Raw genomic sequence first — 26,692 nt, forward strand, 5'->3', positions numbered from 1 at the left:
GTTCTGTTCAGTGAACCCGCCACTGTATACCTGTTCAGTGAACCCGCCACTGCATACCTGTTCTGTTCAGTGAACCCGCCACTGCATACCTGTTGTGTTCAGTGAACCCGCCACTGTATACCTGTTCTGTTCAGTGAACCCACCACTGCATACCTGTTGTGTTCAGTGAACCCGCCACTGCATATCTGTTCTGTTCAGTGAACCCGCCACTGCATACCTGTTCTGTGAACCCGCCACTGCATACCTGTTGTGTTCAGTGAACCCGCCACTGCATACCTGTTCAGTGAACCCGCCACTGCATACCTGTTCTGTTCAGTGAACCCGTCACTGCATACCTGTTCTGTTCAGTGAACCCACCGCATCAGTGCGCATACCTGAGACCTTGAGTCCCTTTCAGCAGGATGTCCCTGAGGGGAAGCCTGAGGGGGTGTTATTTGTGCCTCTGCCATTCCGTCTCTGAGTGCTACAGATGTTCCATTCACACAAGAATGCGGGACATCCTGGGGCATCTAGAACGCAAGATCTTGTGGCCAGGTGTGCAGACTGCAAAGAATTTGTTAGGGAATGTATGGTATGTAGAGTTGGGCCGAACGGTTCGCCTGCGAACGTTTCCATGCGAACTTCAGTGGTTCGCGTTCGCGTCCCGCAGGCGAAGTTTTGCGGAAGTTCGGTTCGCCCCATAATGCACCATGAGGGTCAACTTTGACCCTCTACATCACAGTCAGCAGGCCCAGTGTAGCCAATTAGGCTGCACTAGCCCCTGGAGCCACTCCCCCCCTAATAAAAGGCAGGCAGCGGCGGCCATTAAGCTCATTCGTGTACCTGCGTTAGTGAGAGTAGGGCGAGCTGCTGCAGACTGTCTCTCATAGGGAAAGATTAGTTAGGCTTAGCTTGTTCCTGGCTGCATACCTGTTCTGTTCAGTGAGCCCACCATACCTGTTCTATTCAGTGAGCCCACTGGATACCTGCATACCTGTTCAGTGAACCTGCCACTGCATACCTGTTCTGTGAACCCACCACTGCATACCTGTACTGTGAACCCACCACTGCATACCTGTTCAGTGAACCCACCACTGCATACCTGTTCAGTGAACCCACCACTGCATACCTGTTCAGTGAACCCGCCACTGCATACCTGTTCTGTGAACCCACCACTGCATACCTGTTCAGTGAACCTGCCACTGCATACCTGTACTGTTCAGTGAACCCGCCACTGCATACCTGTTCTGTTCAGTGAACCCGCCACTGTATACCTGTTCTGTTCAGTGAACCCGCCACTGTATTCCTGTTCAGTGAACCCACCACTGCATACCTGTTCTGTTCAGTGAACCCGCCACTGCATACCTATTCTGTTCAGTGAACCCACCACTGCATACCTGTTGTGTTCAGTGAACCCGCCACTGTATACCTGTTCTGTTCAGTGAACCCACCACTGCATACCTGTTCTGTTCAGTGAACCCGCCACTGCATACCTGTTGTGTTCAGTGAACCCGCCACTGTATTCCTGTTCAGTGAACCCACCACTGCATACCTGTTGTGTTCAGTAAACCCGCCACTGCATACCTGTTGTGTTCAGTGAACCCGCCACTGTATACCTGTTCTGTTCAGTGAACCTGCTACTGTATACCTGTTCTGTTCAGTGAACCCGCCACTGTATACCTGTTCTGTGAACCTGCCACTGCATACCTGTTCTGTGAACCCACCACTGCATACCTGTTCTGTTCAGTGAACCCGCCACTGCATACCTGTTCTGTTCAGTGAACCTGCCACTGTATACCTGTTCTGTTCAGTGAACCCGCCACTGTATACCTGTTCAGTGAACCCGCCACTGCATACCTGTTCTGTTCAGTGAACCCGCCACTGCATACCTGTTGTGTTCAGTGAACCCGCCACTGTATACCTGTTCTGTTCAGTGAACCCACCACTGCATACCTGTTGTGTTCAGTGAACCCGCCACTGCATATCTGTTCTGTTCAGTGAACCCGCCACTGCATACCTGTTCTGTGAACCCGCCACTGCATACCTGTTGTGTTCAGTGAACCCGCCACTGCATACCTGTTCAGTGAACCCGCCACTGCATACCTGTTCTGTTCAGTGAACCCGTCACTGCATACCTGTTCTGTTCAGTGAACCCACCGCATCAGTGCGCATACCTGTGCAGTTAAGTGAACCCACCTACCTACGTGAGTGCACGCAGTGTGATATACCACTCCGTGCATACCCGATATGGACAAAACAGGTAGAGGAAGAGGTAGTGTCAGAGCCAGAGGAAGGCCACCCGGCAGGTCTGTGCGAGGTCATGTAAATGTAATTTTGTGTGGACCTGGCCCACAGTACAGTGCTCGGAAGAAGGCACGTCCCATCACCTCCCAAGATTGTCAGGACGTGGTTGAGTATTTAGCGACACAGAACACCTCATCTTGCTCAGCCACCAGCGCTACTACGAGCACCACTTCCGCTGCATTTGACACTTCGCAAGAATTATTTAGTGGTGAAATCACTGATGCACAGCCATTGTTGTTACAGCCAGATGAATTTTCACCAGCTCATATGTCTGAGTTACGCAGCAACACTATTGATGTAACGTGTAAGGAGGATGAAGGACCTACTGATGGTGCATGTTTGGATTTTTCTGAGGCAAGCGAAGCTGGGCAGGATGATTACGATGACGATGATACGGATCCTCTGTATGTTCCCAATAGAGGAGATGAAGAGGGGGACAGTTCAGAGGGGGAGTCAGAGAGTAGTAGGAGGAGAGAAGTTGCTGAAAGAAGCTGGAGCAGCTCTTCGTCAGAAACAGCTGGTGGCAGTGTCCGGCACCATGTATCGCCACCTATGTACAGCCAGCCAACTTGCCCTTCAGCATCAGCTGCTGAGGTCCCCATAGTGCCCACATCCCAGGGTGGCTCAGCAGTGTGGAAATTTTTTAATGTGTGTGCCTCAGATCGGAGCAAAGCCATCTGTTCGCTCTGCCAACAAAAATTGAGCCGTGGAAAGGCCAACACTCACGTAGGGACAAGTGCCTTACGAAGGCACCTGGAGAAAAGGCACAAACAGCAATGGGATGGCCACCTGAGCAAAAGCAGCAGCAGCACACAAAAAAAAAGTCACCCTCCTTCTCCTCTTCCTCCTTCAGGTGCATCATCCGCTTCTGCCGCTTTCTCCCTTGCACCTTCACAGGCACCCTCCTCCACTCCGCCTCTGCCCTTGAGCGCTTCCTGCTCCTCTGCCCACAGCAGCAGTCAGGTGTCCGTGAAGGAAATGTTTGAGCGGAAGAAGCCAATTTCGGCCAGTCACCCCCTTGCCCGGCGTCTGACAGCTGGCGTGGCGGAACTGTTAGCTCGCCAGCTGTTACCATACCGGCTGGTGGACTCTGAGGCCTTCCGTAAATTTGTGGCCATCGGGACACCGCAGTGGAAGATGCCAGGCCGCACTTATTTTTCTAGAAAGGCCATACCCCAACTGCACCGTGAAGTTGAGAAGCAAGTGGTGTCATCTCTTGCGAAGAGCGTTGGGTCAAGGGTACACCTGACCACGGATGCCTGGTCTGCCAAGCACGGGCAGGGCCGCTACATTACGTACACAGCCCATTGGGTCAACCTGGTGAACGATGGCAAGCAGGGCGCAGCGGACCAAATTGTGACACCTCCACGGCTTGCAGGCAGGCCTCCTGCCACCTCCTCTCCTCCTGCTACATGCTCTTCGCTGTCCTCCTCCTCCTTGGCTGAGTGGCAGTTCTCCTCTCCAGCTACACAGCCCCAGCTCTACAGGGCCCATGCTGCATGCCAGGTACGACGGTGTCACGCCATCTTAGACATGTCTTGCCTCAAAGCGGAGAGTCACACTGGAGCAGCTCTCCTGGCTGCTCTTAAGAAACAGGTGGATGAGTGGCTGACCCCGCACCACCTGGAGATAGGCAACGTGGTGTGCGACAACGGCAGCAATCTGCTTGCCGCTTTGCATATGGGGAAGCTGACACACATACCCTGCATGGCACATGTCGTGAATCTAGTTGTTCAAAGATTTGTGTCAAAGTACCCTGGCTTAGCGGATGTCCTGAAGCAGGCCAGGAAGTTCTGTGGGCATTTGAGGCGGTCTTACACAGCCATGGCACGCTTTGCGGAAATTCAGCGGAAAAACTTGCCGGTGAGACGCCTCATTTGCGATAGCCCGACTCGCTGGAATTCGACCCTGCTCATGTTCTCCCGCCTGCTAGAACAGAAGAAAGCCGTCACCCAGTACCTCTACAACTACAGTAGAATGAAACAGTCTGGGAAGATGGGGATGTTCTGAACCGACAACTGGACACTGATGAGAAATGCATGCAGGCTCATGCGGCCGTTTGAGGAGGTGACCAACCTGGTGAGCCGCAGTGAAGGCACCATCAGCGACTTGATTCCCTACGCTTACTTCTTGGAGCGTGCTGTGCGTAGTGTGGCGGATGAAGCTGCGAATGAGCGTGACCAGGAACAGTTACGGCAGGAACAGGCATGGGACCAATTTTCATCAGACCCAGCTGTTTCCTCAACACCTGCGGCAGCACAGAGGGGGGAGGAGGAGGAAGAATAAAAGTCGTGTGCAGAAGACGAGTCAGACTCAGAGGATGATGAGCAAGGTGTTTCTTTGGGGGAGGAGGAGGAGGGGACGGCGGCAGGAGAACAATCGCAGCAGGCGTCGCAGGGGGCTTGTGCTGCTCAACCTTCCCGTGGTATTGTTCGCGGCTGGGGGGAGGAGGTTGACTTACGTGACGTCACTGAGGAAGAGCAAGAGGAGATGGATGGTACATCTGGATCCGACTTTGTGCAGATGTCGTCTTTTATGCTGTCCTGCCTGTTGAGGGACCCCCGTATAAAAAACCTCAAGGGGAATGAGCTGTACTGGGTGGCCACACTACTAGACCCTCGGTACAGGCACAAAGTGGCGGACCTGTTACCAACTCACCTGAAGGTGGAAAGGATGCAGCACATGCAGAACAAGCTGTCAACTATGCTTTACAATGCCTTTAGGGGTGATGTGACAGCACAACGCCAGCAAGGTACCACTGCCACTAATCCTCCTCCCGTGTCCACGCAGTCAAAGACAGGACGCTCCAGCGATCTCATGGTGATGTCGGACATGCGGACGTTCTTTAGTCCAACGCCTCGCCGTAGCCCTTCCGGATCCACCCTCCACCAACGCCTGGAACGGCAGGTAGCCGACTACCTGGCCTTAAGTGTGGATGTAGACACTGCTGTGAACAGCGATGAGGAACCCTTGAACTACGGGGTGCGCAGGCTTGACCTGTGGCCAGAGCTGTCCCAATTTGCCATCCAACTTCTCTCCTCTCTGCCGCAAGCGTCCTGTCAGAAAGGACTTTCAGCGAAGCTGGAGGCATTGTCACTGAGAAGAGAAGTCGCCTAAGTCACAAAACTGTTAAGTACCTCACCTTTATCAAAATGAATGAGGCATGGATCCCGGAGGGCTGCTGCCCGCCCCAAGACTAAGGCCACATACACACATCAGACCATAGTCTTTGGAAAATGAAAGATCACAGACCAATCTTACCACCCTTTCTGTAGTATAAGAGCCATACTCTACAGAGTCTTTTCTATGGAGCTGAACTCCCCATCAGGAAAAAATCTTTGCAAGATGCTGCACACACAGATGCTGTACAGACACAAAAGATCAGTATCTGCAAAAGATCTGTTCCTGCCAAGAATCCATTCCTGCAAATTGCAATGATAGTCTATGAGATCTGCAGATCATCATACACACATGATTTAACTGACATTCATCTGCAGATCAGATCCACCAGGATGGATTTTCAGATCTGCGGATGATTGCTTGATCTGCAGATGAATGTCAGTTAAATCATGTGTGTATGATGATCTGCGGATCTCATAGACTATCATTGCAATTTGCAGGAATGGATTTTTGTCAGGAACAGATCTTTTGCAGATACTGATCTTTTGTGTCTGTACAGCATCTTTGTGTGCAGCATCTTGCAATGATTTTTTTTCTGATGGGGAGTTCAGCTCCATAGAATAGACTGGTGTAGAGTATGGCTCTCATACTACATGAAGGGTGGTAAGATTGGTCTGTGATATTTCATTTTCCAAAGACCATAGTCTGATGTGTGTATGAGCCTTAAGTCAGTCCCCGCACACACAGCATCTCTGCCTGCACGCCGTGTGACTGGCTGCCTGGCCTTCCCCAAGAAGACTAAGTCGCTCCCAGTCCCTCCAAACAGCATGTCTGCCTGCAGGCCGCTTGACTCCCCGCACACACAGCATCTCTGCCTGCACGCCGTGTGACTGGCTGCCTGGCCTGCCCCAAGAAGACTAAGTCGCTCCCAGTCCCTCCAAACAGCATGTCTGCCTGCAGGCCGCTTGACTACCTTCTCCGCCACCACCAACAGGGTCCGGGACTCCAGGCGGATTGCTGAATTTTTTAGGCCGCTGCTAGCAATAATAATGTAATAATGTAATAATTTTTCTGGTGCGTGTACATGACTGCCTAATTTTTCTGGCTGCACTGCGGGCAGCTGCAACAACAAAAGAAAAGGCATGTACATGCGCCCATTCCCCTTCGTGATCATTACCTTGCCGTGGTGAAGGGGCTTGCGTATCACAATGAAAGAAGCAATGACCGGCGCCTAGATGAGTGTCTCGGGGGGCACACCCACGATAATAAGGTCGTTGCCTCATTGTGGTCAGACCAAATTTGATCAGCTGGACCGTCACTGTTCTGTCATTCAGCTACATCAGCCAGGCGACCATATGGGTTGTAAAGCCACCAAAACCTGCACTCTCGCCATTGTGCGCACCAGTCCAGCACGGCCGTCACTACACAAACAGCTGTTTGCGGTGCGTTACACGGTGAGTTTGGTGTGTCAGTGTGAAGCAGTACCTTAATTACACCTGATTGATGTATACACATGCAAGATGTTTTAAAGCACTTTAGGCCTGTCATTTAGCATTCAATGTGATTTCTGCCCTTAAAACGCTGCTTTGCGTCAAATCCAGATTTTTCCCGGGGACTTTTGGCATGTATTCCACTCCTCCACCTGGGGGTCCAGGTGTTAGACCCCTTGAAACATCTTTTCCATCACGTTTGTGGCCAGCATAATTTTTTTTTTTCAAAGTTCGCATCCCCATTGAAGTCTATTGCGGTTCGCAAACGTTTACGCAAACCGAACCCTCCGCGGAAGTTCGCGAACCCGGTTCGCGAACCGAAAATCGGAGGTTCGGCCCCACTCTAACGGTATGTGCTAAAAGCAAACCCTCCCGACTGGCACCTGTAAGTACGTTGCAGCCTTTACCCACACCGAGTGAACCATGGACCCACTTGTCCATGGATTTTGTGGGTGAGCTTCCCAGGTCAGAGGGCATGTCGGTCATTTGGGTGGTAGTCGACCGCTTCAGCAAGATGGCCCATTTTGTGCCCTTGAAAGGACTCCCTTCGGCCCAGGAATTGGCCGACTTGTTTATCATACACATGTTCCGGCTGCACGGCATTCCGGAAGACATAGTGTCCGATCGGGCAGTCCAATTCGTATCTAGATTCTGGAGGGCATTCTGCCATCAAATGGGCATGACGCTGTCATTTTCATCGGGCTACCACCCACAGACCAATGGGCAGACAGAGAGGGTCAACCAGTCTTTGGAGCAGTTTTTGAGATGCTACGTTGCAGAGGCGCAGAACGACTGGGTCAAATTTCTGCCCTTTGCGGAATTCGCACAAAATAATTTGAAAAGCTCTTCTACCGGATTTTCTCTGTTCCAGGTAGTGTCTGGAAGATTGCCCAAATTCTCACTATTGCCAGTGGCCTCCACCCCGTTTCCAGCTTTGGAGGCCTGGCAAAGGTCTTTCAAAGACATTTGGCGGACGGTGAGAGATAGTTTGCAAAAGGCGTTTTTGAGTCAGAAGGGTCAAGCTGACAAAAGACGTTCGGTGAAGTGGAGGTTCCAACCAGGAGACTTGGTTTGGGTATCCACACGTCATTTGACCCTGAAACAGCCCTCAGACAAATTGGGCCCCAGGTTTGTCGGTCCGTTTCCGGTAGCGAAAAAGATCAACAACGTTACTTATACCGTTGATCTTCCCGCCAGCATGCGTGGGGTAAGGTCATTTCACGTATCCCTACTCAAACCAGCAGTCCATGTGGGCCCTACTCCTCCTCCTCCTGTCCTGGTGGATAGACAACCTGAGTTTGAAATAGAGAAAATTTTGGACTCACGCATTGTCCAGAACTCAGTACAATATCTGGTACATTGGAAAGGGTATGGCATTGAGGAGAGACAATGGGTGCCGGGGATTCGCATGCATGCGGACGAGTTAAGGAAGGAGTTTCATGCCTTACATCCCGAGAAACCTGGGAGTTGTCCGGAGTCCACTCCTCGGGGGGGGGGGGGGGGGTACTGTGAAGAAACGCGGAAAAGCCGCCGTCTCACAAGGTGATGCGGCTGTTTCCGCATCCAGCATGGCGTCACAACGCGGAAAAACCGCCGCATGCCGCATAGGCAGAGAGGCGGAATCCGCATTGGGAACGGCGGAATCCGCATTGGAGGCGGCGAACTTGTCCCTGGCAAAGGGGTTGAGCATGGGGAAGCCGCCGCTGGTGTAGTGAGCGGTGCGGCGGCTCCCACGCTCGGTTCACTGGATACATTGCAAAACAGTACTGGTGTGGCTGGGACTGATAGTCCACCAAGATTCAGAGTGACACGCGCGCGCGCGCGCGCACAGAGGCAGAGCTTATATAACAGCCAGAAGTGAGTCAGCTGACCAGGCCGGTCAGCTGACAAATTTTACACCTCTCATTGGTCCAGCAATTAGGGAGGGGCCTGGAGAGTGTTCTGGTATATATACTGCTGGCTGTTCAGTTGCTGGTTGTCTGGCGTTGCGATCACTACGTGGTAGCATGCAGACCTAAGTCAGATCCGAAAGTGTGCCGGGACCAGCTGGAGCTGTAATCGTACACTTAGCTAGACTTTGTTGATAGTTTAAAGTACTAGTTTGATTGTGTTCATCTGTTATGACCTTCTGCCTGCCTGACCATTCTCCTGAACTCTGATCCTGTACTTTGCCTTTCTGATACTCTGTTGCCGAACCCCGGCTCGTCCTTAGACTCTGGATCTGCCTTCTGACTTTGTACTTCGATATTTCTGATACCCTGTTGCCGAACCCTGCCTGTACTTTAGACTCCCCCTTTGCCTTCTGATTCTGTACCTTGTCTGTCCGTGTGGTTACGACCTGATCTGTCCGACCTCGAGAACCGACCTTACTGTTAGAGGCGGTTCCCAGTCCTGATAGTGACACTTCCTCTTGAGTGTCACTCTCGTTCTGTCATTCCTTCTCTCAGCCTGACTCCTCCCTTCGGGAGAGTCCAGAAGGAATTGTGCAGTACTCCTTACTGCACTGAGGCCCAGTCCTCTCAATATTACTGTTTGCACCAAACACTCTACTCAGGTGTCCAGAGGTTAGCTTGTATATCTGATTATCGGTGATACTGCAGATCATCAATAATCGGGTATATATCTGTATTGCCAGTGATACTGCAGATCACCGGTAATCAGATCCTCTCTGTGTTACACCGATCGTTACACAACTTCCTCCTGTGTTGCATCTGTTTTGAATGCAAGTTGTGTAATTTGCCCATATTTGGGCTCTGCCCATCTATGCAGCTGGTCAATTTGGGTGTAGCCTAGATTTGAAAGCGATGCAGTTTCCTCCTGTTGTACAGAATTGCAATTAGTGTTGCCTTTCATGGTGGTTCAGGTAGTAAAACTGCTGCAAATTTGCTTTTGCTCCCCACTTTCTCACTAATTATACAATTTCCCATCTCTACATGCTAAAAAGATGTGGACTGGTATAGGGGCAAGAAGAAAAATATTGACAGGATAAGGTAAGCACACATACTACAGTAATAAGTTACAGAGATTATTGCTGTAAAACTTAGCAAGGCATACCAGTCTCAGGCTAGTGTGGAAATGCACAGAGGCACCAAAAGGATAAAAGTAGCTAATAAAAAAATAAAATAAAAAAAAAACGGGGGAGGCAGTGGTGGACTTACCCCCTCCAAGCAGACGCATAAAAACAGGTTGATATATCAGCAGGAAAATGTATTCATATATACACTCCAAAGGGTCATCGCAAAGCGTTTTGCAGGTGTGGCCCTGCTTCATCAGGCAATAGGGGATGGAGCATACAGCAACAAGTGTCTATGTCTCAGCCTAGCACCTATATTGGGCTCTCTGTGTTTTCTCTCATTTTCTCGTTGCAGTCTCAGGCTAGGAACACACATAGCAAAAACGCTAGTTTTGCTGAAAACACAGTGTTTTTGCCGCTAATGCAAATCAATGGGCCGCATAAAAAAACGCATATAAAAAGGCATATGCATTTTGTATGTGTTTTGAAACATAAGTTTTTAAAAACGCTGCTTTTGTTGCATAATTTTCAAAAACGCACATAATAAAAATCAATGGTAAAGCAAAGGTTTGAGTCTTTCATGCATTTTTATGAGTTTTTTTATTATCGTTTTGTGATGCATTTCCGCTTCCTATTGTCTTCCTAGTGATTTGCATAAAACGTAATATAAAAATGTATGGAAACCACATACAATATGCATATGCATTTTGTATATGCGAACTGCAAATGCATAAAAACGCACGAAAAACGATTGAAAACGCTTATTCGGTAGAAAACCCAAACACCCAAAAAACGCACACAGAAAACCCCGTACATGATAGATAACTCACCCTTTCACGCACAGCCATGTGTGCACCCAGCCTCATGCTTCTAGTACATAAACAAATGCAGATTCATCGTAATGAAAAGCTTGGTGTAATTGCCTTCTTAAAACAGAAGGAAATTTGCAATAATTCAGTTATAAATGAACATTTGTGAAGTCACAATGCACTACTACTAAATATGCAAATTATCCCTTTTCGCCCTGGTTAAGCCAAGCAAGCATCCAGAACCGCTGGTATATTTGCATATTTAGTAGTAGTGCATTGTGGGTAACCACAAATGTTCATTTATAACTGAATTATTGCAAATTTCCTTCTGTTTTAAGAAGGCAATTATACCAAGCTTTGCTTTTTTAGTAAAAGGGATTTTTGGTCCCTTTTATCCCCCTACACATTCCTAGTAGTTTGGGTCACCCGAGCTGCTTGGTTACTCTATGATAATGAAAAGAAGCACTAAAGTTCCTTATAGGAAAGCACTGACAAACACTACACTGAATTTCTTCGTATGACTCACTTGTAATGTTATGAACGCCACTGTTATTATATTACTTATTTTACTGCAGTTTTAAGTTACCAGTAGTTGTAGCATGTTTCTGTCAAATATCAATTTGCCATATTTCTGTGGTCTGCTACATTAAAAAGTGGCCATCAGCAGCAAAAACAGTGGTTAATATGGGCCATTTCTCTGACATATGTACAGGGTGGCGCACGAAAGACCGGTCTGGATGCTTGTCACGTGCATGAGTTTACAGGTAGATTAACAGACCATCTGCAGATCAGACAATCATCTGCAGATCCAAAGATCCATCCTGATGGATCTGATCTGCAGATGATTGTCCATTAAACAAGGTGTGTATGAGATCTGAAGATATCATAAACTATGAATGCATTTTGCAGGAACTGATCTTTTGCAGATACTGATCTGTTGCATGTATACAGCATCTTGCAAAGATTTTTATTTGATGGGGAGTTCATCTCAATAGACTAAACTGTGTAGGTATGGCTCTCATACTACATGGAAGGGAGTAAAATTGGTCTATGATCTTTCATTTTTCTAAGACTATAAAGACTAATAAAGTTTTATTTTGGTGCTAGTTGATTGCTGCTGCTATTTTTAGTTTTTTCTTTTAAATTAATAAAAAAAAAAGGACCAAAATTGTATTTAACAATAAAAAACATACTGATAAGTTAATTGGCTTCCCCTTTATTTGGTCCAAGACTAAGATACATACACTACACTATACATACATAGACAAATGGCTATGGCAGGTATTAGATTGTGAGCCCCCCCTCCCCCCGAGGGACAGTTAAGTGACAAGACTATAATCTATGAAGTGCTGTGAAATGTCGGCACTATATAAAAGATAAAATAATTGTGAGATGACACCATATGGCGTCAGCCACCATCCTGCGCTAGGCGGTCGGCAAAAGGTTAATAAAGGCTGTTTCGCCTGCATTTGCTGTCATATGAGAGCATTACCCATACTGCAGGCAAAACAGGCATCAATAAGCCAGAGATTACCCATAAACATTCACAGTAGGGATAAAGTTAAGAGACGCATGGAGACTGGCCAGCATCTGCCTGTAAACTCGCACATTTGACGGGCAGCTGGGCCGATCTTTTATGCGCCTCCCTGAAATATTGAAAAAAGATTCCATTCAAATGAATGACGTTGTTGATAAAACGTTTAGGGGATACAGATAGGCAATGAAAACACAATGTAAAATATACCGCAAACACACAAACAGTCATGGTTAAAAGTTTTGAGAATGGCACAACTACAAAGTTTGCTGCTTCAATTTTATGAAGGCAAATTGCATATACTCCAGAATGTTATGAAGAGTGATCACATAAATTGCTAAATCCTTTCATACCATGAAAAAGGAAAATTCTAAAAAACAAACGTAAATAAAAAAAAACAAAACACATTGCATTACCATCCTGCCACAAAAGGACCTATTGAGATAATTTCAGTAATCTTTTTGTTAACACAGGTGGACAAGCACAAGGCTGGAAATAATCAGTTAGAATAGCATACTGTATGCTTTAACCACTTCCGGATACCGGGTGGTTTTGCTGATCGGTGCTGCGTGGGCTCTCCAGCCCGCAGCACCGATCAGCTAGCAGCCAGGCCGATCAGACTTCCCCCCTTTTTTCCCCACTAGGGGGATGTCCTGCTGGGGGGGTCTGATCGCCGCCGGCTGCTTGCGCTTGCGGGGGGGGGGGCTCTCTTCAAAGCCCCCCTCCGCAGCGCTTCCTGGCCGCCTTCCCCTTCCCTCCCTCTACCTCCCCCTGTGAGCGGCGCAGGACGGAATTCCGTCCTGCGCCTGATGGGATAGGCTTCAGCCTATCAGGTGCCGGCGGTCCCCGGCCAATCAGAGGCCGGGGATCGCCGATCTCCGCCACGGCGCTGCTGCGCAGCAGCGCCATATACATGTAAACACCGGGGAAGATCTTCCCCGTGTGTTTACATTTACCCTGCGAGCCACGATCGGCGGCTCGCAGGGTGTTCACGGAGACACCCTCCGTGAACTGACATGGAAAGGCCGCTCATACGAGCGGCCGTTTCCATGCAATCCACTTCAGGATTCAGGGGCGTAGTTAAGCGTACGCCGAATCCTGAAGTGGTTAAAGGAGTACTGTAGGGGGGTCGGGGGAAAATTAGTTGAGCTTACCCGGGGCTTCTAATGGTCCCCCGCAGACATCCTGCGCAGACACTCACCGATGCTCCAGCCCCGCCTCTGGTTCACTACTGGAATTTCCGACTTTAAAGTCGGAAAACCACTGCGCCTGCGTGGCCGTGTCCTCGCTCCTGCTGACATCACCAGGAGCGCACTGCGCAGGCCCAGTATGGTCTGTGCCTGCGCAGTACGCTACTGGTGACTTTGGTGGTAGCGAGGACACAGCTGTGCAGGCACAGTGGTTTTCCGACAAAGTCGGAAATTCCAGAAGTGAACTGGAGGCGGAGACCGGAGCATCGGTGAGTGGCTGCATGGGCATAGGATGTCTGCGGGGGACCATTAGAAGCCACGGGTAAGTTCAACTCATTTTCCCCCGACCATCCTACAGTATTCCTTTAACACGAAGGGCATGCTTGAAATCATTGTTCTTCCTTTAACTACGGTTACTTGCACAGAAACACCTGAAGTCATCATTGCATTGCATAAAAAGGGTTTCACAGGCAAATATTTTACTGCTACTAAGATTATGCCCAAGATTGATTCAGCTGTGGGATTGGGAGCGTGGTAAACTCAGTAAGGGAGTGTGTGTGTGTGTGTGGGGGGGGGGGGGGCTTAAACCTCAGCACACTAGGGTAAGCCAAGGCTGTTTTTGTTTTTTTCAGAACATTTTAGGTGCTGAAAAGCTTCTATGGTAAGTACTGAACATTATTGTCTCTAGGATAATGTAAATATTTACCTAAACTTGCTGATAGAAAAGGGAAATAGCTTACAGTTGACTTAGTTTCATAGAACTTTTTGGATCTATGTAGCTATGTTTACTAAACCCAGAAAGTGCGTATGAGAGGAATCGGCGCAGGAGACTTTGGCATAAGATACAGCCGGTATATGGCTGATCCTGCTGCTGCACAAGTCCCGGCCATATTAAATACTATTCCCCCTCCAGGCCGCCATGGATGGTAGGGAATGAAATAATTCGACTTCCAGCAATTGCTGGAGGCCGAATTATAGTGTTTTATAAGTAACTTCAGCACCATCTTCTGATGGCGCTGAAGTTACTCACTGCTGCGCCAAAGTCTCTTGCACTGGAATGAAAGTGTTCGCAGAAAGTCACATTGTGAATGCAATTAGCTGATACCCATTGCACAAAATTGCCCAAAACTCTTCATCAGTTATTCTGTGCACTATGTCTATAGCAGGCCAGCATGCATGTAAGCATTTGTATCATATTTCTTTTGAAATGTAACTAAAAAAGTGTCAATGAAAATTTTTATATTTATCATATAATGTGAATATATGTTTTGCAAGGCTTTACCCCCCCTAGTAACCAGGCTATTTTTTATTTATTTTATTTTTTTTACAAATTAGGGCTCTGCAGCTTTAATGGCTTGCTGCAGAGCCACACAACCAAGCACACAAATGAATGCCCCCCTTTTTCTGCCCACCAACAGAGCTTTCTGTTGGTGGGCTCTGATCGCTACTGAAGGCAGTGTTTTTTTTATTTAGTTTTTTTTTTTTTTTATATATAAAAAGCGCTATTTTTTAATTTTATTTTTTCCTGCCCCTCCATCCCCCCCGCCAGCCAATTACAGTTAAGCATCAGCCTATGAGAGCCGATTGCTCTTAAGTCTCCCCAGGGAATAAAATAAACAATTGCATATATCTTTCTTCTCCCAAAATTGACTTTTTAAGAAATTCCACAGTTTTATTTTATGTTTAAATCTACTTTTTAAGTTTTAACCGTTTTATTGTTTTTTGCTCAATGATACATTCATTGAAGTATGCCAGAGCTAAAAGCTATTAACTATTGACCCTTTTTATCTCTTTCCTACTCTCAGAAGCAATTTTCGGCTAAGAAAGTGTTTCATAGTTGGAATTTCTTATCAGTGAGGGTCACACTGTAGCCACTTCCTGTCTGAGTCAGCCACTTACATACCTGATATTCAACTCTTTCAGGCAGTGAAAAAAAAAGGAACACAGCATAGTTTTTTGTGTGCTAGGCACTGTACATACCCATGTCTATCATCATGCCAAGTCACCTTGGGTATCCTTTAACAATTTCAGCCGCCCGGACATGATCCTCACGTCCAGACGGCTGCTGCATTTCTAATGCGCGCCCCCATGCCATCCCCTGGTAGCCCAGTGGACGCAAAACTGAAAAAATGCACCTTTATTTCTAAATAAAATATTGGCACCATACATTGTGATAGGGTCAAAATTTAAATGGTGTAATAACTGCGAAAAATGGGCACATAAAATACATAGGTTTTAATTATGGTAGCATGTTTAATTTTAAAGCTATAATAGCCGAAAACTAAGAAATAATGAATTTTTCATTTTTTTTTCTTACTTTTCCTGTTAAAATGCATTTAAGAAAATAATGCTTAGCAAAATGTACCACCCAAAGAATGCCTAATTAGTAGTGGAAAAAACAAGATATAGATCAATTCGTTGTGATAATTAGTGACAAAGTTATTAGCGAATAAATGGGAGGTGAAAATTGCTCTGTTGCAGAAGATGAAAAATGAAATGGTTAATTTTGAATTCCAAGTTAGTATCTTTAACACTGCTTTATAAAGCTAAGAAATTACAAAACAAGTTTGATGACAAATCTGGAAAATAGTGATAATAGTTAAAAAAAAAAAAACCTAACAAAAAAAAAAAAATTTTCAGCAACAGTACCTTGTTCAAGTATTCACTCCCTTCAGGGGTTTGTGCTGTAGTTATCCTACTACATACAACCTTGAATTAAGTCAGTACTTTGTATAGCCATGTTTTGCTGCAAGCCAGTCTCAAATCTCATGCAGGGTGAATTTATTTAGGGCCATTAATCTTTCCTTCAGCCCTACTCAGTTTTTCTGTCCATGTCAATGAAAAACATGTCCATCATATTTCAATGTGGAAATTTTGCTCTAGGGGTGATGGCAAGTGCTTGTGCCATTCATAGCACTTCCCTTAATGGCCAAATAACTACATGTTTAGCTTAATTTGCCCAGATAACCATCTTCCATTTGTTTGCAGAACCCATTTTGTAAACTTCAAACATGTTTTCTAACTTTCCTCTTTTAAACATTGGTCATCTACTAGCAAAGCCCCACTCAGCCACTTTATGGCTTGGGGTGCATACACCTATTCAATTTTGACTAGCCAATAAGTGGCAGCTTACCTACTCAATCAGCTTCTAGTATTCCAAATCTGTTGGCCCTAATACTACATGGAAGTGGTAAAATTAGCCAATAATTTGCCAATCAAAATTGGTAGTATGTACAAGGATTTAAACAGGTTATTGTTTTATGTACAGATACTCATGTTCCTGTTGTGGCTCCTTCAGTGTTATCCTTATTGTCTTTGTTGCATTTTTAATGAATTACTTCTTTGTCCAGTCTCTGAATTTTGGTGGGCAATTTTCCATTGTCAAATTTGTAATGTTTCATATTCTTTCCACACTGTTATAATTTAATAATCCTCTGTGGGACACTCAAAATTTGGGATTTTCTTTTTAATAACTTATACCAAGCTATACTTTTCCAAAAGTTTGTCTTTGCCTTTTTGTGCACAACCCTTGTTCTTCATGAGGTTTGCTTCCTGGTTTTGATAAGCCTCCCCCATTATCATCATGTAAATAATTTACGATAAATTATTCTACAGTTAAGTTCAAAGAAAATCAAACACACACGCTTATAATTGAAGTTTTGGTCTTTCAAAAAAAGTCTTCAATTATTTACACTTAACATACAGTAAGGCAAGCAGTTATTTCACCAAAAAAAAAAAAATATATATAGTAACGGTCTACAATGAACAGAGATATTACATATCTAGACAAAGTGTTTGATTATGGGCACAATGTGGTACATTCTGAAATATACAGACTTGAAAGTGAAGCAATGTTAGCTTCAATTAAACCTTATTTTGGTCAACTGATACAGCCTTAATGCAAAACAATCAAATCACATTCACATACACGTTTGATGTAAAGAAAAAAAGAAAGGTAAAAAAAAAGAAAAGAAAAAGTACAGCAAATAGTCAAGCCCTGCCTAAGGCCCGGTTCACATTAGCGGTTGTTTGCCAAACGGACCGGATGACCTGACCGGATCCGGACCGGATCCGGATCGGAACCGTACGGTTCTGATCCGGATCCGATCCGGTCAGGTTGCATCAGGTGGTAATCAGGATGCGATCCGGATCCGTTTGGCAAAGTTAACGTAAAAAAAAAAAAAATGTTGGGGTCTGGGAGGTCAGCAGAAGGGGACCTGTGGAATCAGGCCCTCTGCTGTTTAGCACTCACCTCCACCTCCGACATGCTGCCAACATCCTGCCAACACCTCCAGCTCGTGCTGCTCCACTCCAAAATGCTTGCCCATGTGTCCCCAGTCAATATCGCCGCAAAAATCCGCATAGGAAGTGGGGTAGAACATCCGGATTTCTCAGCCAGTGTGTTGTGCGGCCTCCGGTTCCCATTTGTTTGTATTGGCCGGATGGTGCAGTCCGGCTCCGCCCCGGATACGGCTGCCGGAGGGGCCGGATGAAAAAATAGCGCATGTTGGAACGGAGGCCGGAGTCCGGATCCGGCCCGGATCCGGTCCGGCTCCGGTTCTGCAGAACGGACCCATGTGAACGGACGCATAGGCTTTAATTGCTATGCCGTGCGTCCGTTCCGTCCGTTCTGCAGGCGGTGCGGCTCCGGCACGGCGATTCCGGAGGGCCACCGCAAGTGTGAACCGGGCCTAAAATAAAAGGCCATACATAAACCTCACTATGAAGAAATATTTATAACATGAACTCGGTATACTTTGCCACAGATTGGTCCAAATAAAAATGGAGGAGATGAAACAGTATATGTAAGGTACATTATATATACACACATACATGTATACATATATTGTGTGCAGCATAAAGCTGCAAATAACAAAATTAGTACCAAAACACATGAAGTGCAATATGTGTCCACCTCTGTTTTTCTTGTCCATAATACTTCAGTATAAAGTATAATTAAAGTATAAATAAAAGTATTTTAACAGGATGGTGATGTGCAAGACCTGCACAGCTCTACTTGGCAACACACTGCCCAAGACAACTTTCCAGTTGGTAAATTTTGACATCACTGAATGAAAGACACTGCCTGAAGATGAATGAAAACACAATTCTTGTTATGCAGCAATATCTTCTTTGATGCGTACAGATTCTGCCGACTTCAAGCTTCAGAAATATTTGCTTCTCAGTTTTATTATACATGACATTTCATGAAAAATTGGGTAACCCTAAAAGAGCACCAACGGCACCAAAGTAACCCTGAAGAAACAAAAAGTATAAAATTAATAACAGCAGGCAATGCATTTAGTACTTCAGTAATGTCTATAACCTTCTCAAGAACCTTAAACAAAGTGATCTAATGTTTAATTCTATAATACCCTGCCATTATATATGGCTCATCTGTGCTAACCTGATGACAACAATAGTATACAGAAGGGATGCCCAACTCCAGTCCTCGAGGGCCATATCCATGCCAGTGTTTAGGGTGGACAGAGAAATGGAGAAATGTGTTCTACTTGATGATCCACACCTTTCCTGATTCAGTTCCATCAATAAAATTAAGAAGTTTAAGTTTTAAATCAGGATGATACTATTTAAGAATAAGCAAGCTTTCGGCCTTGCAGCCTTAAATCGGGCTTAAACCCTGTTTGCTTGCAGGCTGATAGTACAGACAGCTTTATACATGCAACATCAAAAGGGAAAACAGATTTTTACTCAAGCATAAATACGTCATTAAGATGCCTTAAAGAGAACCCGAGGTGGCCTTGTATTACGTAAGTGGGGCACAGAGGCTGGTTGGGCACACTAACACCAGCCTCTGTTGCCCCATCGTGTGTCTCAAAGACCCCCCTGCTCGCCGCTATACCCCCGCAGTGCTGGCGACACGCAGCGCGTCGCCAGCACAATGTTTACTCTAGCGCTGTCTGTCAGCGCCGCTCCCACGCCTCCTCCGCATCGCCGCTACCCGCCCTCGTCCCTTCCCTCCAATCAGCGGGAGGGAAGGGACGAGGGCGGGTAGCGGCGATGCGGAGGAGGCGGCGGAGCGGCGCTGACAGACAGCGCTAGAGTAAACATTGTGCTGGCGACACGCTGCGTGTCGCCAGCACTGCGGGGGTATAGCGGCGAGCAGGGGGGTCTTTGAGACACACGATGGGGCAACAGAGGCTGGTGTTAGTGTGACCAACCAGCCTCTGTGCCCCACTTACGTAATACAAGGCCACCTCGGGTTCTCTTTAAGTGAAACAGAACATCTAAATGGGGTGAGAGGTTGTTAGCGGAGATAAGAATCCTTGTTTACACCATCAAAAACTCGGTATACAGAGGCGCCAGAGTAGAGTAAAACATTTTAAAAACCGCTTAAAAGGAGAGGGGGATGTTAAGGTGGACTCACCTCCCTCTTACAAAAAAAGAAAACTCACTTGAGTCTCAATAAAATAGAATTGTCAAGTAATTTATTCAACTCCACAAATGCAACGCGTTTCGCGGGCGTGACCCCGCTTCCTCAGGCAAAAATGGGAGCACAACTGGAATAAAAACAAAATATACACAAAATAACTACCCACAGAATTGCAACAATTGGCGCAGCAGATAATTGGTAGAGAACACATAAAATAATTGCTACATAAAGCATTGCTACAAAAAAAAAAAAAACACATTTTCCGCCCACATAAACACAGGGCTATGCAAACAAGCTTAGATGTCAGAAATCAAATAGCTAAGGCTTAATGCTCCCAGATTAAAGGAATCATATTGTATGTCTCAAAGTGAAACAGTTACATGGTAGAGCTGGGTATAGGCCACGGTCTATTCTCAGATAGCATATAGAGCTTTATATGGACACAAAAAGGATTAAAATAAACTGCAAGCATAAAGTATAAGATAACTTACCTCAGTGGGTCAAGCAATAAGTTTGAGCGCCTCTGTGTCAGTATGAAGTGAGGCTTGCTTTAAATGGGAAGAGAGGTTAAACTGACAGGACTGAAGTCCAATCAGGAATGTTTGGTAACAGGAAGTATTTGGTAACAGGAGGTGTGAACAACTTTGCACAGGAAGTGAATCTCTCCAGTGGGATAGTTACGAAATCCCCAGCAGTGGCTGGGACATGGGATAACCAGCAATGGCTGGATAGAGTAATGGTCAAGGGCTCTGCCTCTGACACAGGCGACCCGGGTTCCAAACCCGGCTCCACCAGTTCAGCAATTTTTTGTGGCAGCTAGACAATTCATGTAACTTTTAGCCATGGATGTTCGTATAAAGATGTCACTGGGTGTGCACATGTATACATACGGATTCAGGTGTAAAACGGTAAAAATGGTAAAATATAACAGTATGAGTGTTTTTTAAAAACCATATAAACATGCCAACAGTATATAATAAAAGTATACATGAGATAGACCATAAGAGGCTGCCAATGATAAAAATGTGAACACAATGTTATTATAAAAATGTGGGTAATGATGATATAAAAAAAAAAAAATTTTTTTTTTTTAAAATAAATAAATATATACACATACATATACACATACATATATGTATATACATACATACATACACATAAAAAACTTAGACGTATAAAAGTAACATCTATAAATTTTGACATCATAAAAGGGGTCAAGAGTAAGAAAGATATAAAAGAGAGGACCATTAAAAGCATAAAAAAGGTTTGGAGTATAGATGGAGCTATTTACCTATAATTAAACACTTGGGAGGTGGGATCAAAATACTTTTTCTAAGACCTCATTTAGCCCTGTTGGTGTTAGGGTTTTGAGGATCTGTATCCACATCTCCCTATGCCGCAAAGTCTCAAAAACATTAGTGGTGTTGGGGGGTAAAGCTTCAATCAAAGTGATAGTGAATAGGTGTGGGTTGTTTTGGTGATGGGTGCCAAAGTGCCGGGAAACACTGTGGAGTGCATAATTATTAATGATGTTCCTTTTGTGTTGCCCAATTCTGGTTCTGGTGGTCTGGGTGGTCCGTCCGACATATTGCAGTTTGCAGGGGCATGATATTAGGTATATTACATTTTTGGTTTCACAGGTGATGTTTTGTTTGATCGTGTAATGAGTATTGGTGGTAAATGATTGAAAGGAATCTGTTTGGGTTATAAAGGAACAGGCCTGGCAGCGGGACTTTTGACAAGCCCGTGATCCTAGGAGTAGTGAGTTGGTGTGGTGGCTTGGTTCACTGGGTTGGATCATTTTAAGTCTGCTGGGGGCTAATAGGTTCCGGAGGTTGGGAGCTCTCCGGAAGGTAAGTGTTGGATTTTTTGGTAATGTGTTGAGTAGATAAGGATCCTGCTGTAGGATTTCCCACCTTGACTGAAGAATGGTTCTGATAGCACTATGTTGCATACTGAATTTGGTGATAAACCTTGGAAAAAGGGCGGAGGGGTTGGCTGATTGTGTGGGTTGGGTCTGGGCTAGTTGATGGGTATTCATGGCCCTGTGTTTGGCATCCTTCAGGAGTTTGCGTGGATAGTTACGGTCAGTGAATTTGCCTGTAAGTATTCTGGATTGGTCATGGAAGTCCTTAATGTCTGTGCAGTTACGGTGTATGCGTCTGTATTGGCTGTAGGGTGTGTTGGTTGTCCATGGGCGGTGATGATGACTGTCAAAGTGGATGTAATTGTTAGCGTCTACCTTTTTAAAGTGGGTTTTGGTTTTGATGTGGATGGAATCAGTGAACAGTAGGAGATCTAAATATTCTATGGAATTATGGTTATATTGACAGGTAAATTGGAGTCCGGCAGGGTTGGTGTTAAGGAATTCTAAAAATAAATTAATGCGTGTGGGGTCACCTTGCCAGATAAAGATTAAGTCATCGATATAGCGGCGGTAAAAAATTATGTTTGATGAAAAGGGGTTGTCATGAGTGAATTTTAGAAATTTTAGGTAGCCCATTGCTAGATTTGCATATGAAGGGGCAAATGAGCTACCCATGGCTGTGCCTGTTAGTTGGTGGTAATGGTTTCCTGCAAATGAAAAAGCATTATGTTTTAAGATAAATTCTGTACATTGTATTAGAAAAGTCTGTTGGGCGATGGGCATATCTGGATTTTGGTTTAGGAAGAATTTTAGGGCTGAGAGTCCAAATGGGTGAGGTATATTTGTGTATAAGGAGGTGACGTCACAGGTTAACCAAAGGAAATCGGATTGCCAGTTTATATCTTTGAGGAGTTAGATGAGATGTTGGGAGTCTTTTAAATATGACGGAAGTGCCTGAACATGAGTTTGGAGATGTTGGTCAAGAAAATGAGATAAATTGCTGGTTGTAGATTCAATTCCAGAAATAATTGGTCGGCCTGGTGGTTTTATGAGTGTTTTGTGGATTTTTGGGAGAAAGTAAAAAAAGGGTGTTTTGGGGTGCTGATTTATAATGAAAGAACATTCGTTTTTTGTTAAGATACCGTTTAGAAAAGCCGTATTGATGAATGTTTTAAGTTTATTGTTAAATTCGAAAGTGGGATCATGATCTAGCGGAGAGTAGTGATCAGTGTTGTTAAGTAGTCGGTATGCCTCTTCTAGGTAATCAGCTCTGTTCAGTAGAACCACTCCTCCGCCCTTGTCCGCCGGCTTAATAACAAGGTTATGATTATTCTGTAAGGTTTTGATGGCTCTAGTTTCTGATGGGGTTAGATTTGATTGTTGGATAGAATGTTTTAGGGGGAGTTTTTGTAAATCCTCAAGAACCAGGGCATAAAACGTGGGGATAAAGTTACCTTTGGAGCCTGTAGGGTAGAACCTAGACTTTCCTTTTAATTGAGTTGTAATGTATTTTTCTGTGGCCAATTCCCCTGGATCTATGGAAACAATGGGAATGTTGTCATTAGCTGTAATGATCAGGGTTGTATCAGTGTCAGGATTTTGTTGGTTTTTCATGGCAAAGTGGCGTTTAAGGGTAAGTTTACGGATATATGCATTTAAATCTGAGAAGAGTTCAGACATACTAGATGAATTGGTGGGGCAAAATGAGAGGCCCTTCTGTAACATCTCATCCAACTCCTCAAAGATATAAACTGGCAATCCGATTTCCTTTGGTTAACCTGTGACGTCACCTCCTTATACACAAATATACCTCACCCATTTGGACTCACAGCCCTAAAATTCTTCCTAAACCAAAATCCAGATATGCCCATCGCCCAACAGACTTTTCTAATACAATGTACAGAATTTATCTTAAAACATAATGCTTTTTCATTTGCAGGAAACCATTACCACCAACTAACAGGCACAGCCATGGGTAGCTCATTTGCCCCTTCATATGCAAATCTAGCAATGGGCTACCTAGAATTTCTAAAATTCACTCATGACAACCCCTTTTCATCAAACATAATTTTTTACCGCCGCTATATCGATGACTTAATCTTTATCTGGCAAGGTGACCCCACACGCATTAATTTATTTTTAGAATTCCTTAACACCAACCCTGCCGGACTCCAATTTACCTGTCAATATAACCATAATTCCATAGAATATTTAGATCTCCTACTGTTCACTGATTCCATCCACATCAAAACCAAAACCCACTTTAAAAAGGTAGACGCTAACAATTACATCCACTTTGACAGTCATCATCACCGCCCATGGACAACCAACACACCCTACAGCCAATACAGACGCATACACCGTAACTGCACAGACATTAAGGACTTCCATGACCAATCCAGAATACTTACAGGCAAATTCACTGACCGTAACTATCCACGCAAACTCCTGAAGGATGCCAAACACAGGGCCATGAATACCCATCAACTAGCCCAGACCCAACCCACACAATCAGCCAACCCCTCCGCCCTTTTTCCAAGGTTTATCACCAAATTCAGTATGCAACATAGTGCTATCAGAACCATTCTTCAGTCAAGGTGGGAAATCCTACAGCAGGATCCTTATCTACTCAACACATTACCAAAAAATCCAACACTTACCTTCCGGAGAGCTCCCAACCTCCGGAACCTATTAGCCCCCAGCAGACTTAAAATGATCCAACCCAGTGAACCAAGCCACCACACCAACTCACTACTCCTAGGATCACGGGCTTGTCAAAAGTCCCGCTGCCAGGCCTGTTCCTTTATAACCCAAACAGATTCCTTTCAATCATTTACCACCAATACTCATTACACGATCAAACAAAACATCACCTGTGAAACCAAAAATGTAATATACCTAATATCATGCCCCTGCAAACTGCAATATGTCGGACGGACCACCCAGACCACCAGAACCAGAATTGGGCAACACAAAAGGAACATCATTAATAATTATGCACTCCACAGTGTTTCCCGGCACTTTGGCACCCATCACCAAAACAACCCACACCTATTCACTATCACTTTGATTGAATCTCTACCCCCCAACACCACTAATGTTTTTGAGACTTTGCGGCATAGGGAGATGATGTGGATACAGATCCTCAAAACCCTAACACCAACAGGGCTAAATGAGGTCTTAGAAAAAGTATTTTGATCCCACCTCCCAAGTGTTTAATTATAGGTAAATAGCTCCATCTATACTCCAAACCTTTTTTATGCTTTTAATGGTCCTCTCTTTTATATCTTTCTTACTCTTGACCCCTTTTATGATGTCAAAATTTATAGATGTTACTTTTATACGTCTAAGTTTTTTATGTGTATGTATGTATGTATATACATATATGTATGTGTATATGTATGTGTATATATTTATTTATTTATTTTTAAAAAAAAATTTTTTTTTTATATCATCATTACCCACATTTTTATAATAACATTGTGTTCACATTTTTATCATTGGCAGCCTCTTATGCTCTATCTCATGTATACTTTTATTATATACTGTTGGCATGTTTATATGGTTTTTAAAAAACACTCATACTGTTATATTTTACCATTTTTACTGTTTTACACCTGAATCCGTATGTATACATGTGCACACCCAGTGACATCTTTATACGAACATCCATGGCTAAAAGTTACATGAATTGTCTAGCTGCCACAAAAAATTGCTGAACTGGTGGAGCCGGGTTTGGAACCCGGGTCGCCTGTGTCAGAGGCAGAGCCCTTGACCATTACTCTATCCAGCCATTGCTGGTTATCCCATGTCCCAGCCACTGCTGGGGATTTCGTAACTATCCCACTGGAGAGATTCACTTCCTGTGCAAAGTTGTTCACACCTCCTGTTACCAAATACTTCCTGTTACCAAACATTCCTGATTGGACTTCAGTCCTGTCAGTTTAACCTCTCTTCCCATTTAAAGCAAGCCTCACTTCATACTGACACAGAGGCGCTCAAACTTATTGCTTGACCCACTGAGGTAAGTTATCTTATACTTTATGCTTGCAGTTTATTTTAATCCTTTTTGTGTCCATATAAAGCTCTATATGCTATCTGGGAATAGACCGTGGCCTATACCCAGCTCTACCATGTAACTGTTTCACTTTGAGACATACAATATGATTCCTTTAATCTGGGAGCATTAAGCCTTAGCTATTTGATTTCTGACATCTAAGCTTGTTTGCATAGCCCTGTGTTTATGTGGGCGGAAAATGTTTTTTTTGTTTTTGTTTTTGTTTTTTTTGTAGCAATGCTTTATGTAGCAATTATTTTATGTGTTCTCTACCAATTATCTGCTGCGCCAATTGTTGCAATTCTGTGGGTAGTTATTTTGTGTATATTTTGTTTTTATTCCAGTTGTGCTCCCATTTTTGCCTGAGGAAGCGGGGTCACGCCCGCGAAACGCGTTGCATTTGTGGAGTTGAATAAATTACTTGACAATTCTATTTTATTGAGACTCAAGTGAGTTTTCTTTTTTTGTAAGAGGGAGGTGAGTCCACCTTAACATCCCCCTCTCCTTTTAAGCGGTTTTTAAAACGTTTTACTCTACTCTGGCGCCTCTGTATACCGAGTTTTTGCTGATCTTCTAGTCCACCCTGGGTGGAGGGGTGCATCCCCATCTACTATCTACAGAGAGCGACTTCTTAACCTGAGTGGGGTCAGGTCCTAATGCTCCCCACCTGCATTTAAAGTGGTTGCCTATTGGTAACCCGTGTTTGTGAGTATATATATACATAAAATTGTATTGAACTCTTCATTTTACCTGACAATACTGCACCATATTGGGCTCTCGATTCTCTTCTTGTTTTTAAGCATTGTTTACACCATGCTCACAGACCTGGGAGTTGGACTGACACAGAGGTATCGTAAATTCTGAGTTCACAAGTTTAGCTATATAGGCTGAGAAAGAGTTTAAATATCATCAGCCTCATACCAATATAAAAAGTT

General features: G+C 44.8%; 1 protein-coding gene across 3 annotated transcripts in view; it reads right to left on the minus strand.

Moving 5' to 3' along the window:
* Positions 1 to 17,084: 17,084 nt before the first annotated feature.
* PANK3 (pantothenate kinase 3) overlaps positions 17,085 to 26,692 on the minus strand; it is an 82,531-nt gene continuing 72,923 nt past the window's right edge. For all 3 annotated transcript variants that reach the window (XM_068277398.1, XM_068277400.1, XM_068277397.1), the window contains one exon: positions 17,085 to 18,695. In XM_068277398.1, the coding sequence (XP_068133499.1) occupies positions 18,645 to 18,695 (51 nt within the window). In that variant the 3' untranslated portion in view covers positions 17,085 to 18,644. The remainder of the gene's footprint in view (positions 18,696 to 26,692) is intronic.

Source organism: Hyperolius riggenbachi, chromosome 3, assembly GCF_040937935.1.
Source record: "Hyperolius riggenbachi isolate aHypRig1 chromosome 3, aHypRig1.pri, whole genome shotgun sequence".
Classification (NCBI taxonomy): domain Eukaryota; kingdom Metazoa; phylum Chordata; class Amphibia; order Anura; family Hyperoliidae; genus Hyperolius; species Hyperolius riggenbachi.